At 41.9% G+C, this 14,921-nt stretch overlaps 1 protein-coding gene across 7 annotated transcripts in view; it reads right to left on the bottom strand.

The window, feature by feature from the left end:
* Positions 1-2,078: 2,078 nt before the first annotated feature.
* LOC120569826 (nucleosome-remodeling factor subunit BPTF-like) overlaps positions 2,079-14,921 on the bottom strand; it is a 49,193-nt gene continuing 36,350 nt past the window's right edge. For 5 of the 7 annotated variants that reach the window (XM_039817984.1, XM_039818065.1, XM_039818315.1 and 2 more), the window contains 7 exons: positions 13,300-13,525; positions 12,725-13,059; positions 12,025-12,198; positions 11,416-11,608; positions 10,614-10,698; positions 8,050-8,236; positions 2,079-4,539 (listed from right to left, as the gene is read on the bottom strand). In XM_039817984.1, the coding sequence (XP_039673918.1) occupies positions 4,503-4,539; positions 8,050-8,236; positions 10,614-10,698; positions 11,416-11,608; positions 12,025-12,198; positions 12,725-13,059; positions 13,300-13,525 (1,237 nt within the window). In that variant the 3' untranslated portion in view covers positions 2,079-4,502. Of the gene's footprint in view, positions 4,540-4,605; positions 5,471-8,049; positions 8,237-10,613; positions 10,699-11,415; positions 11,609-12,024; positions 12,199-12,724; positions 13,060-13,299; positions 13,526-14,921 lie in introns of those variants that run through there. The other 2 variants (XR_005641004.1, XM_039818220.1) reach the window with 2 other exon arrangements.

The following is a 14,921-nucleotide window of genomic DNA, read 5'->3' as shown; positions in this document are numbered from 1 at the left end:
CATTTCAGGCCTCAAACATAAAGATATAAAACTGTAATTTTTTGTGAAGAATCAACAACAAGTGGGACACAATCATGAAGTGGAACGAAATTTATTGGATATTTCAAACCTTTTAAACAAATAAAAAACTGAAATATTGGGCGTGCAAAATTATTCAGCCCCTTAAGTTAATACTTTGTAGCGCCACCTTTTGCTGCGATTACAGCTGTAAGTCGCTTGGGGTATGTCTCTATCAGTTTTGCACATCGAGAGACTGACATTTTTGCCCATTCCTCCTTGCAAAACAGCTCGAGCTCAGTGAGGTTGGATGGAGAGCGTTTGTGAACAGCAGTTTTCAGTTCTTTCCACATATTCTCGATTGGATTCAGGTCTGGACTTTGACTTGGCCATTCTAACACCTGGATATGTTTATTTGTGAACCATTCCATTGTAGATTTTGCTTTATGTTTTGGATCATTGTCTTGTTGGAAGACAAATCTCCGTCCCAGTCTCAGGTCTTTTGCAGACTCCATCAGGTTTTCTTCCAGAATGGTCCTGTATTTGGCTCCATCCATCTTCCCATCAATTTTAACCATCTTCCCTGTCCCTGCTGAAGAAAAGCAGGCCCAAACCATGATGCTGCCACCACCATGTTTGACAGTGGGGATGGTGTGTTCAGGGTGATGAGCTGTGTTGCTTTTACGCCAAACATAACGTTTTGCATTGTTGCCAAAAAGTTCGATTTTGGTTTCATCTGACCACAGCACCTTCTTCCACATGTTTGGTGTGTCTCCCAGGTGGCTTTTGGCAAACTTTAAACAACACTTTTTATGGATATCTTTAAGAAATGGCTTTCTTCTTGCCACTCTTCCATAAAGGCCAGATTTGTGCAGTATACGACTGATTGTTGTCCTATGGACAGAGTCTCCCACCTCAGCTGTAGATCTCTGCAGTTCATCCAGAGTGATCATGGGCCTCTTGGCTGCATCTCTGATCAGTCTTCTCATTGTATGAGCTGAAAGTTTAGAGGGATGGCCAGGTCTTCGTAGATTTGCAGTGGTCTGATACTCCTTCCATTTCAATATTATCGCTTGCACAGTGCTCCTTGGGATGTTTAAAGCTTGGGAAATCTTTTTGTTTCCAAATCCGGCTTTAAACTTCTCCACAACAGTATCTCGGACCTGCCTGGTGTGTTCCTTGTTCTTCATGATGCTCTCTGCGCTTTACACGGACCTCTGAGACTATCACAGAGCAGGTGCATTTATACGGAGACTTGATTACACACAGCTGGATTCTATTTATCATCATTAGTCATTTAGGTCAACATTGGATTATTCAGAGATCCTCACTGAACTTCTGGAGAGAGTTTGCTGCACTGAAAGTAAAGGGGCTGAATAATTTTGCACTGAATCCAATCGAGAATCTATGGAAAGAACTGAAAACTGCTGTTCACAAACGCTCTCCATCCAACCTCACTGAGCTCGAGCTGTTTTGCAAGGAGGAATGGGCAAAAATGTCAGTCTCTCGATGTGCAAAACTGATAGAGACATACCCCAAGCGACTTACAGCTGTAATCGCAGCAAAAGGTGGCGCTACAAAGTATTAACTTAAGGGGGCTGAATAATTTTGCACGCCCAATATTTCAGTTTTTTATTTGTTTAAAAGGTTTGAAATATCCAATAAATTTCGTTCCACTTCATGATTGTGTCCCACTTGTTGTTGATTCTTCACAAAAAATTACAGTTTTATATCTTTATGTTTGAAGCCTGAAATGTGGCAAAAGGTCGAAAAGTTCAAGGGGGCCGAATACTTTCGCAAGGCACTGTATTATTCATGCATTCATTCCATCCTGTCCCAGCAACTGTAACTCCCTCTTCACTTGCTTTAGAAAAACATCCCTGGATCACTTAACAGGTGGTCCAAAATGCTGTTGCTAAGCTTTTGACCAGGTCCTCCAAAAGATCTCTCGAGACACCGATCTTGATTTGTGTACACCCCATCAAATCCAGAAGCCAATTCAAGGTTCTTGTGATCCCTTTTAGAGCTCTGCAGGGCCAGGCACCCGTCTGTCAATCAAAGAAAACACAAGTCTTTCGAAAGCTGGTGTCAAAAGCATTACTTTATTATCTAGGATGAAATGTCCTATCAAGTACAAAAGAGAATCTTTTCAGAGTTGCCACAATCAGTTAAAAACATAGTTCTTTTTTTTTTCTTTTTTAAATCTGCAGTTACGTTTCCTCAACATTACTAAAAAAACTGAGAACTTTTTCATCGATATGAATAAATAATACAAGAAATGCAATGTCAATATACTGTAGAAGTTATGTTGAACTGGTTGGTTTCTTAGAAAAAAAAACTATGTCACTCTCACCCATTCAAAACCATTATGCTCACAATATGCAGCACTTTTAATATAAAGAGCCATTTCTTCTAAAATGTAGAGTTCACTTCAATTAAAGAGAAAAAAATAGACAGTTAAAATATACAGGCGGGCTTAGTTGCTGGTTCAAAGAGTGAAAAATAAAAGTTTCTACTGCTCTAAAAATCTTTTATCTCTACATATTTGGACAGCCATAATATACAATAGAGGTTTCAAACAGTGGATGAAACACATCATCATCGTCAAATTACAAAGTGACGGACATTTGTGTGAAAGACACACAAACACAGTAAAGAAGATAGGCAGCTACATTATCTCTCAACTCTGCAAATACACACAAAAAAAACTGATTGAAACCAAAACATCTGCCTAGTTTTTTTAATTTATTTTTTTTAACAACTTAAAGACAACCGTGTATTATGACTGCTCCCTTCCTACAAAACTGATAATTACAGATTACAAAAATGTTCCCAAATATGATAAAAATGTAGCTATAAAATTTTCATACAAACCCCACGGTACAAAGACTCCCGAGTCCCCACTCAAAGTTTATTCCCAGACATACTGCAGCAGACCGCAACATAACTGAGTTGATGCTGAGTGGAAAAGTCCATTATCCAATTACTTAACCATGCTTTGAGGGCGAGTTGAGAGACATATGTGAGCCAACCTGTCAACCTCAATGAAATATGTTGGAAGAAGTGGCTGATAGATAAGGGGGAAGAGACTTACAGACTCAGCCACTGACAGAAACAGAGCTTTTGACGAGACGTGTGTGTGTGTGTGTGTGTGTATGGAGGGGAGGTACAGTACATGTGGGTTAGTTAAGCCTTGTACAAGTTTCACCTTCCCTGAAGGCCTGACAGTCGCGCTTCCTCACTACTTGACCTCCTTCCAAATGGTCAAGTTTAAAGGAGAACGGAGATAGTTCACATTATGAACTTGCATTTCAGAAGAACACAACATGGTAAAAAGGTCAAAAGAGGAGCAGGGTGTGGTGGGATGGCCGGTTCTGGGTATTTCCTGCTGGAAATTAACACGACAGCCCTCAGACCAAATAAAGACCCCTTGAATAACTTGAGAGGGAGTGCTGTCCAGGCCCATATGTGGTGATTTAAATCCAACAGAAAAAAAAAAAAAACTCACCTTCTGACTAGTTTTCAGAAATCTAGCTTCGATTGCAAATGGAGCATCTCAGCATCAGGCTACAGTGACAGGGAATGTACAGTGAAATGCACCACTGAATGTGAATGTGCCACCGGGTTTTTACGAGGCTGCTTCAAGCTTCGTGCAGGGATATGCAACAGAGGGTTTAGTCAAATAACAGGGTGCAGTGGAGTTGGGTGTGAAACATGGAAGGTGAGATTGGCTGCACAGAGTGGATCTGAAACTGATCGGCTTCAACGGGGTTCTTTTTTTACTGGTGGGGGACCAATAAAATGCTGGTTTGGGGCATACAGTCGTTAAATATGAGAAGAATGAACTCCAAGGTACTGTACATGGTTGTGATGCCTGCCTTTTGCCACATGTGAAGAATTTTCATTTTGACATTGTGGACATTTCCATGTAAGGCAGGGGACTAAGATTTATTGGGATGTTTCAACAAACATTAAAATGCACCCCTGGGTGGAAAGATCAAAGCTGACACTTTGCTATAAAGGATACACAAAAACAGTGATCAGCTACAATACGAACACAACTGTTTTAAGAGTCCGCTGCTGACGTGACAGACTGTCACTGAACATCCAACCAGCCAACTTATCAACTTTTTCTGCATTTCCCCATCTAGATCTTTCTTCTCATGGGTGGGATGCGCTGGCAGGAATGGCCGGTTGGGATGAAGCAGGCTGCCAGACAGAGTGCGTAGCCATCCCGGCCCTGGTCTGAAGGTGGGACTTCTTTGCCATTACGTCCCAGTGACACTTTAAAAGAAAAAAGGGGCTCATCTCTCCACTTAGCACTGCAATGGAGGTGTCGGAGGTTGGGCGCTTTTGTCACCAGTGCGAGCTGATTTTCAGCTGGGAGCGTGCTCTCCTGCAGAGAGGGCTCCGGTTCAGATGCAGCCTGACTTGGACCACGGGGCTTAATCATTCAGAGGGAACCACAAGGCTTGTCTTTTTGACACTTGGATTTTAGGAGGGAGCTAAGATGCAGCTGATTGTAGTTTGTTGTTATGAGACCTACAGAGACAGGCAAAGAAAGGAGGAAGAAAACAGTTGGAAATAGTCTTGTTGTTTCCTTTTTTTATTAAAAGCTTTACAATATGACAAAAATATGCACTAGGGGAAATACAAAAAAAAAAAAAACTAAAATAAAAACATGAATTGGTTGCCAGTGGGTCAGACACTTTTGACAAAGACCAAGCAGCCATGTTGGTGAAATGTTATTGATGTATATGATGTGATTTCGGCCAAACAGTGTATGTACAAGGACTTTTGTTTTTAAACTGGAGACTGTCAAGCTTGCCATATTTAGAACAGAGAAGCTAAACTACATTTTTCTCCAACCTATCTTTACAGGTCCTACCATTATTTTCTTTAGAACATAAAAATAGTCCTTCACAAAAAGATATAATATGCACATAAAATAACATTATACATGGGTACAGCCAATAAAAAGAAACTAGGAAATGTTGCATGCTTTTTTTTAAATTCTCGGCTAAGAAATGAGGTAAAAATGTTCTGCTGCAGCATGTTATGACCAAGTCCATAAACAGTTAGGTCAAATTAAATGATGAGTTATCTGTGTGTGGAACTAAAGACAGATTTTACAATCAAAATCAATAGCTTTCTGTTTTTCAAAACAATCTCAAGAAAGAGAATGACAAACTGTATATATTGTCCTATATTCAACTCAAACATAAACAAAATATCAGTCATCTGTTGCAAGAAGTGTAAGAAAATACATTTTCCCTTGAATGCTTTGTGTTACCAACATGGCTGCCATTATTAGACAGTAGAAACTTTTTTTTCTTTCCTTTGCTTCTAAAATAAAAAAAAAGGATCACACCTACAGTGTGGCTTAATATATGCACTTTCATACAAAGTTTTTAACGCTGTTTTAAACAAGTAAAAAGAGTGACCCCGGCACTCAGGAGTTTGACATCACAATCTGCAAGAGAGAGAGAGAGAGAGAGAGAGCGCAGAGAGAGAGGGGGAGAGAGAGAGCGAGAGGGGGAATGGATGGTGTAAATACATGCGGGTGAAGCACATCACCGTTTAAGGCATGAAATGTTCAGCTTGTTCTTCAGTAAATACATAACCACATTAAGTACAAAGTAAAAAAAAAAAAAGAACAGCAAAGGCATATAAATGACAAGTATTGTATGTAAATATGAATCAACCTGTTGCTAAAATCTTGTAGTGTACATCCACCTTAAGCAATCACATCTCATCACACAGTGAGGGCAATGCAGTGAGGTGAGTTTAGAGGTGGAGTTATTAGGGCTTATTTGCTGCTTTCATACTACAGTATATGCTGGAACAGCAGTAAGAGCATCAGTACAGAACAGGGTAAAACATTACAGATGATATAAAGCTTTGGTTCTCAGCCGGAACCTGAAGAGCCCTGATTGAGCAGAAGTCATTTTCTGTACTTCCCAGCCTATGTGCTACCAACTGTTTGGTGAAATAGTAAAAACTTGGGGTTTTATTGGCTTAGGTTTCAACTTACTATTTCTTAAAAAAAAAAAAATAATAATAATAATAATAATAATAATAATAATAATAATAATAAGTGGTAAGAGCTCAAATCTTTACTTTACAGAACTCCACTAAAAACATCACAGCCTAAAATGCACCTTCATTACATGATGAAAGCTGAATGGGTGTAAATTCAGCTGACTGAAGATACTACCAACATGAAACTGTAGAGCAGTGGTTCCCAACCTTTTTTCCTTGGCGCCCCCCCTACTTAGGTCTAGAAAAGCTGAAGTTGAGGTAACTCTCGAGATACAGCCTTACTTTCTTTTTTGATACAGAGGAGTTATCAGCACTTTTACGTTTCATTCATAAAATAGTGATGCCGTGGCGGCAGGAAAAACGAGGATGATAGCAGCTAGCAGCTGACCTGATGACAACAAGGGTCCCAGGTTAAGAGGTCCCGGAGGTTTGGCCTACTAAGTAGCCTGCCTACAATTTTAAGCGAGAACAAAAATATATAGTTTTTATACCGACTTTTACCGACATAGAGCGCGTCGCGCATTGCCACTCTAATATTTCCTCATTTATGTCATCAATACATTCACGATTCATGAAGCCACAAAGAATGCTGCGACTTTTTGAGGAGTGCACTGTAGCCTCCTGATCTATCCAAACACCTGAAGCGCATTTTCAGTAATTTTTTTCTTTGTAATTATGTATGGTTTGCAAAAATGGGAACTGCTACGTCCTTGTAGATGAGGGAAGCAAAGTGTATGTGCGTTGTGCACACGCTACAATACGGCCAAGCATGCGCCCCTAAAATAGCATCTGAATAACGCGCTACTGACTTTAGACTTGCGCCCCTGACTTTAGACCAGGTTTTTCCTGGTCAGTGGCGGAATTATTTTCTGAAACTGCAAAATAGCACCGGGGAACGTTTGTGCCGGAACACGCCTCCTCTTTTCGCTGAACCGCCCCCGGGAGCGCAAATACTTTCCCTAATTTACCGACGTGCGTCTGTGGAAGGAAAAGTCTGCTGTGCGTCGGTGCAAAATAGGAACGATACATGCGTCGGTGTACAAAGGCAATTGCGCTGAGTGCAAGATAGGGCCCTTACTGACGCAGAGGTCCAGGGTTCGAATCCGACCTGTGACAATTTCCTGCAGGTCTTCCCCCCTCTCTCTCTCCTCCCTTTCTCACCTAGCTGTCCTGTCAAAAATTAAAGGCGGAAAAGCCCAAAACATAATCTTTAACCCTGTCAGTGTTGACCTGACTTGTTCCGAAGACAGAAGAAGGTTGCTAGTTTTATGAGCTTTCAGTCACGACTCCAAATGACAAAAAAAACAAACAACTTGATTTAAATTAAATGTTTAGAGGCAGCACTAGATAGTCCTTCCAGAAAAACGCAGAGTTGTTTTGTGATTGTTGCGGGCAAAAATCCTTGATTATGCGGCACGTTTTCTTAAAAAATGCGATGGAATATGCGGGATATTTATGCAATTTTATGCGATGAAATTGCGGGAACTTGCAAAAAATGCGGTTTGATGAAAAAGAGGAGAAAAAGTGATTCCCCCAACACCCTGCTTTTTTAAAACTTAATTTCATGCAAGCACCACATATTTTGCGCGGAAATCGGCAATTTATGCGGCGAAAGTGCGGCATATTTGAAAAAATGCGGCCCCCGCATGAATATGCGGACTTTGGATTATGCATTGAATTATGCGATCGCATAATCGCGTTTTTCTGGAGGGACTGACTAGATGGTGACCCAGGAAATCAAAGAGAAGGAGGAGTCAATGAACTCCACAAGCGTCTGACAAATTGTACTGCTCTCATTGGACAAAGTGAACTTCCACCCAACCTCTGTGGAGGCCGGAGGCCGCTAACCAGCAGCACATCTGGAACTGCTAATGACTTAGGTCTCTTTCTTAAGGACACTTCATTCTCTGACCCAGGGGCTTACACTGCCTCGCTTTTCTCAAAGTCACCTGCTGCCATAACCCCCCCGCCCCTCATCAGTGCTGATCATTATCATTATCCCCATCTTACCTGCTGGCTTTGAACCCTTTGAGTTTCTGGACAAAGAAGGTCTCCAGAACCTCAGCACACTGGTAGAAGGGCGAGTCACTGGGGTTGTAGTAGCGGCAGTTGTCGAAGATTTTGGTCATGTCCGCCACAAACTCTGTCAACTTGATGTATTCGCGCTTCTGTATCCTCTCCTCCATAGTGGAAAGGTCTAAGTAAAAGGGGATTCAAAATATATATTTGGTTAAGGATTGTATATATAGTATGTAATAGAAATGAATAAAAAGACCCTACTCTTTTAAGTGTGAACTCTTGCCAGAGACAAACATCACATAAGCGGAAGCGGCAGATAAATATATCTGGCTTTTCTAAAATCGACTTTGTTCCACAAATCAGCACGCCTGCTTCAAAGTAATTGAAGCTTATGTGGCATGTGTTTGACAGACATTCAGATAGGTTTCCTGGGAGCACAGTTCATCACTTTATATGTGACAGCAAAAATCCAAAACCTCGGCCAGCTTTAACCTCGATCTAGTCAGCCTTCCAGATCAGTTACTGAGATCTGACCGATTTGTCATTCCTGAGGAGAGCGTCATTATCCGAGTATCAAATTAGTGCTTCCAAGTCTCCCATAAAAAAAAAAAAAAGAGCTTTCAGTGTTACTAACCTGGTTAAATCAAGTTAGTTAGTTAATACAAGATTGAGTTAGCGAGGAAGCTAACTGGCAACAGCCAAAGCTTCAGACGCGCTGCACGGCGTCCCCGGGGCTGCGTTTTAAACAAACACATCCCCCCCCCCCACCCTTAACCTCCTTAACCCCCACCCAGCTGGCCATGGGCTTACAAACTCATGGTCAAAATCAAAGACCTCCTTCTTCTCTGTCATCAGATTTCATCCTAAAACCCTCCAAAAACTACCAACGGCTGCAGCTACACCAGCCAAATGCTCTTTTTTTTTTAATGAAAACCAACAAGGTCTTTTTTTTCAGTGGAAGGGAGAGAGGAGGACTGGAGAGAGGAGGACTAGAGTTTCCAGGACCGGGCCAACAGGAGCTAAGTGTGGGGCTGGTCCCTTTCCACAGGGAGCCCGGCAGACCCGGACCAGCTCATTAACGGTTTGTTTGTGTGGAAGTTCAAAAAGGCCCTGCTGACGTAAGTCCCCATTTACATGGCCGGTTTGATCTGAGTTGGAGGCCTTCCTCCCTGCTGGCCTCCTCGTGGCTGTGTTTCAGTGTTTAAGATATAGAGACTGGGTGTTGCTTCCAGTAACCTGAAGCAATTAGGAAATGCAAACAGCACTACTGAGGCAATTTTATCTTCCGAATGGGGATTGCTCCCAGTTTTGGTAATCTGCTGATTCATGAGTCACGATTTTAATATTTTCCGACATAGCAAAGCCACAAAGTGCAACACTAAAAGAATGTCTACATTGTAAAGCCACTCCACAAAAGATACGTTTTAACTAACTTTGAAGAGCTTAGCATTCAGAAAGCATGGACCACTGCTTTCCTTTAATAGTTACCTATAATATTGTGCATTATGTTATGTTGTATGATATAAACCAGGGCTGAAACTTTATCAACTATTTTTATTATCAATGAATCCATTTAATCATTTAGCATGTCTGTAAAATGTCAAAAATAGGAAGACCTAACACTGTCTAAACACCTAAGGTGACTTTGCTCAACCAACAGTCCAAAATGCAAAGATACTCAGTTAATAATGATACAAAAGAGATAGAAGACAGAAGACTGAACCAGCAAATGTTTGGTATTTTACCTTGATACATGACTTTTACCAAAATTGTTGACAGATAATCTTTCACAACTGCAAAATGTCACTGAAATAGATGCAAAGGGCCAAAGCAGGTCTGTTTGCAGACACTCCCTGGGATGATTTTATTATTACTGTGCCACTTTTCGGTTTATACAACATTGTGTTTAAGGGTTTCCCCCACAAATACAAATAAAATACCAACAAGCTAGGACTTCCCGCTGAATTCACCTGCAGCAACAGCACAGACAAAAAAATAAAAGGCGACCATAAATGAAAACCAAGGCAGGAAGAGCATATTAATCAGCCTTATAATCTAATGGTATGCTGCAATTTCTGTATCTATTTATTGTCTATCTTGTTGTTGTTTTTTAAATCTCTAATGCACCTTCAGTTGTGGCACTCACAATTTTATTGTACGGGTCTTTCAATTACAAAAAAGGTTTATCTTAAATGAGCTAAAACATGAGACATTTGTATGGCACTAAAGAGTTGTAATTAGTTTCTAGATTTTCCTAATTAATATGAATTTTATTCCAAAAGGCTACCAATGGGAAAACAATGGCAAAACAATGCTTTCCCAGTCAGGTCAGTGATAATAGGGAGGGGGAACGCAGAAAGGTAAGGATATGTGCACAAATACAGGCCTTCAATGGCATGAAGACCACAGAAAATGCTTGGGTCCAGAGTAGCTGCTGAGCTAAATGGGACGGGAGGCTAATTCCCCCCCAGTACAGCCGCTGGGAAGCATTAAATTACAGACCTTGTTGTCAGAATCACTATTATGTTTGTTCGCTTTTACATATTTCATCTCACCCATTGGTTCCTTGATAACCCTGTAGTAGTCCGGGGCGTCGCTTGGGTCCACTGGTTCCAGGAACGGCCATGCCATTTTATGTGCCTGCAGAGGAGGGTGGGCCCGTGAGAGAGAGATAAAGAGAGAAAAAAAAAACACAACTTCAGAAAGCTGAAACCAATGAAGAATAACAAACCGCACCATGAAAATGACACTGGAAGCAGGTGGGTCAACACAGATGTTCTCTCTTACCTTCTTCCATCTCTCTCCCTCTCTCACACATACACTGGAGAGAGGAGGAGAAAATGAGAGGAGAAGAGGTAGGAGGAGGAAGAGAAAAGAAAAGCTAGAGAAATTGCTGAGGCCAGGCAGCTGTCCAAGTAGCGCTCTGGGGAGCCGAACCCATCAGATAAGACTGACACAGAGGACTTTTGTTTGCTGCTCTTACACTGTAGTGAGGCGACGACGAACTATGTTAGTGTTCGCTCTATTTTTTTGTAATTACAGTGCCGCTGCTGCTGCAGCTACTGCTGACAGTGTTCATGCACCTGTACAGTAAATGCAATGTAGAAGAGTAAACCTCCCCAAAATTCTGTTTACCCATCTCTTTGGTTTGCAGAATAGAGTTTTACTGTATTTATAGGGTTAACTTTTACCAGTGTATATTAAAAAAAGTAGACTAGAGCGCTCATTGTTTCACCCCTGAGATGCCAGGTAAGTGAAATTAGCGAGCTTGGCTGTAGTACAAGCATTGTATATACATCGCTGTATACAGTACACTGGAAGCACGTGTGTTTGTGCAGCTACAATAAATCGGTTTACCTGTAAGGAACGCAGGATTCTCCGCAGGCCCTCGTAGTCTTTGTCCGTAAGCGGCGTGAAGACCGTCATGGCGTCCTCTGTCGACTGACATTGCGGGCACACGTATTCGTCGATGTGGTTGGCCTCGCTCTGCAGGATGCCCACACAGCGACCGTGGTACCAGTTCTGACACCGGTCACAGCCGATGTAGAACCTGGAAAGGCAAGATGTACTTTTACTTGTAACGAAGGGCCATTTGCATTGTATTTCAATGTGCTTCATAAATAAATAAATATTAATAGAGCAGAGATGATGATAACATGTAGTTAGGTTAGCGTGGCAAAACAGAGACCTAAATGTGATTTCCTCGAAGCAACAACATTGGTTAAGTAAAGCAAAAAACACATAACATTACTTGTTCACATTTAGTCCCTTCTTTATGATTTCTGATCAGATTAACTTGTAAGGCAAGGCCAAGCACTTGGGAACAGCAGGCTAGATCTTGGAGAGAGTGTACATTTTCCCAATATTGCTCTTCTTTTTCGCCTCAACCCAGTTTTGCATTTAAAGCACCAACAATAATAATTGTTTACAGTCGCGTTTGCCAAAAACACTCCTGCAGCTCCTTACTGGGACTCGTCGTATGGCGTCTGACAGATGCAGAACAGCTCCTCTGTGCTGCCCTCCTGGCCCCGTTTACACTCCACACAGATGTAGTCGTCCATCTTCTTGGCCTCCTTCTCTGTGATGCCCACACAGTCTCCGTGATACCAGTTGGTACACAGGTCGCAGCCAATGTAGAACCTTTAGGGATACAAAGGTGTTGTCACTAATGTCTCGCAGTAGACACACTAGTTTACAGTATGTCAATACATATACCAAACTTTTTTTTTTTTTAACATGGTGCTTTTCCACTGCACAACTGACGTTTAAGCATCAACTTTAAACGAAATTCCATCCCTCGTCCTAATATTGATTCTACAACCAGTGCTTGCTCACAGGCTGAATGAATGCTCTACACTCTGGAGGCTTGTGTTTGACCAGTCAGCAAGTTCAGTACGGTAAACTCTACCCTTGTAGTTTCTGGACCATTGGAAAGTACAACCTCGAGGAGCTGGGACTTTTGGGGAGGCAGCAACCAAAACTGGAAGTTGAAATGCAAGTTAAGTTTCTACGAAGGTTGATGGAAAAGTTATAAAGGTTACCATTAGATTCTATTTTTGGGGGGGAATTCTTTATTTATAACTGTTTTATTGTGCCTACCACTACCATGCCTGCCCCTGGGTAATATAGTATTTAAATTAGAGTACTCCAGAGAGCTTCATCATACTTGGTCTCGTCGTAGGGTGTCTTGCAGACGCAGTAGAGCTTGGTGTCCTTTTTGCTCTCCTTGGTGCTCGTTGTCGATATCATCTTCTTCTTCTTGGACTTGGCTGACGTCGTAGTATCCCTCTCCTCCTCCCGTTTCCTCTTGTGTGTGGAGGCGACGCCCGTGGTGAGGTGGTGTTGAGAGGTGATGCCATGCGTGTGTGCCAGAGTATGCTGCTGTTGGTTGTGGGCGGCGGTGGCGGCGGCGGTGGCGGCGGCCTGGGCCGCCTGCTGGGCTGCAGCCTGAGCCCTCTCCTTCTCCCTCCGCATCCGCAACAGGTCCCTCTTTAGCTCCTCCTGAGGAGTATAATGTCAGGAAAGATGGGGTCAAAATGGTTGGAGAACACTGAATTCAGATACTGTCTTTATGACTAATAATGTTTTTAAAGGGATAAAGGTCTATAAAGCTTTATGCATTCTTGAGACCATTTTCGTAATTTGTTATGTACCTGCTTGTTTTGAAAAAGGCACACAGGACACAGATTTGTTCCTAATGTTTCTGCTATTTTGTCCCTCCCTCCCTGCCTGCCTTCATACCTGGGCCTCTAGCTGCAGCTCCTTGTCGAGAAGCGCCCGCTTCTTCAGGATCTCCATCTTGAGGCTCTCTTTGTGTCTATAAAGGAGCGAGGAGAGCTTGCTGGCATTGGCCAACCTCCTCTTTGCCTCCACCACCTCCTCTTTCTTCCTCCTCTTGGCCGCCTGCCTCTCATCTTTGTCTATCCGGTCAAGGATGAACTTCATCACCTGGTTGCATACGATCATCCTGGACAGAGACAGACAGGAAAAAGGAAGATAAATAAGGAATACATTTTTTTCACTTGACTTATATCCTCCTAACCTTTAAAGTTAGAGGGCCATAAATGCATATTGTGTAGAATAGTGAATTACTGTATATTAAGGAGGAACAGCCCCTTGAATACAGTAGAAAAATGTACAGTCTTGCCTAAAAACACAGCTCAAGAAATAGCCAGAATGAATCTAATGAGGACACATGTGAAATAGGGCTGTGGCCCAATCAGGGTATTTTTAAAAGGCATAAAATACACATAATACTCCTGCTGAGAAAGAAGGATAAAAGAAAAGGGGAGTTATCACATAATCTTGAATTCAGAGTCAGTACAGTCAAAGTCACAGAGGAAGAAAGTTATCCCTCTGACACACCAGTGGGCAGGAGTTGAGTATTAATCCAAACAATGCTTCAATGTTTCAGAGAGTACAACCTGCACGGCTATTGGCTACTTCAAATAAAGTGAACATCTAACTTTCCACATGTAAGAAATAGCAGTGTGTGGGTCAATGAACAATGAAAGCATTTCTCTCAACACAAGTCTTTTGAAGTTCTGGCAGCTCTATGTAACGCTATGTAAATACAAAGTCCAGGGTTTGACTAAGCTCTAGATCATTCCTTTCTTTGCTGCAAACTATCAAATAAGATATCAAATAATAATCTTGGGAAATCAAACGGTTTGCTTTTCCCAGCAACTTCCACTAGTACAAACAACATGGCCTTTTAAAATCCTAAACCTAACTTGGCTACTTCCTAAAAGCGAATGCTGTTGTGCCATCATTCCTGTGAGAACCAAGCAGTCAGAGTAGTGATGTTACTGGGCCACGTGTCTTACAGATGTTAGAGGGGTATTTGGTTGTCCAGTGTTTATTTGTACGAGACTCTGTGCTTCAGTCGCATGGGAGTAGAGCTGAGGGTTGGAAGAGAGGTATGGTGAGAGATGGACAGATAGATGACGACTGGGAAGCCACAGTGATCTTGTAAACATAAGAAAGGGAGGGAGAAAGGTCATTCGCGCAAATTCAAGCAAATTACAATGCACATGGGGATTCAGGGTCATGTGTACGGCCCTATATTTAGCAATGAAGAAGAAAATAGAATTACCGACTGAGGGTTGTATGCCTTTCGCCAACCGGTCAAGTTGCAGTTTACATTCATGTCTGTCCAGACTCATATAAAACATGCAGTGAAGACTTTGAAGGAATTTAATAAAAAGGTATTGCAGAAGCCATAATTTAAGTGTATTTTTTGGTTAAACATGAATGCTTCACCGCACAAACGTCTTCAACCCAGCAGCACAGAAGATTTACACAATCACCCCCGTTTCAAGGTGGGCACCCAAGGTTAGTGTCACCAATTTAGTATCGGACCA

This window comes from Perca fluviatilis, chromosome 1 (genome assembly GCF_010015445.1).
Source record: "Perca fluviatilis chromosome 1, GENO_Pfluv_1.0, whole genome shotgun sequence".
Taxonomy (NCBI): Eukaryota; Metazoa; Chordata; class Actinopteri; order Perciformes; family Percidae; genus Perca; species Perca fluviatilis.
Note: the sequence above shows the minus strand (reverse complement) of the source record. Positions and strands in the feature narration are given on the sequence as shown.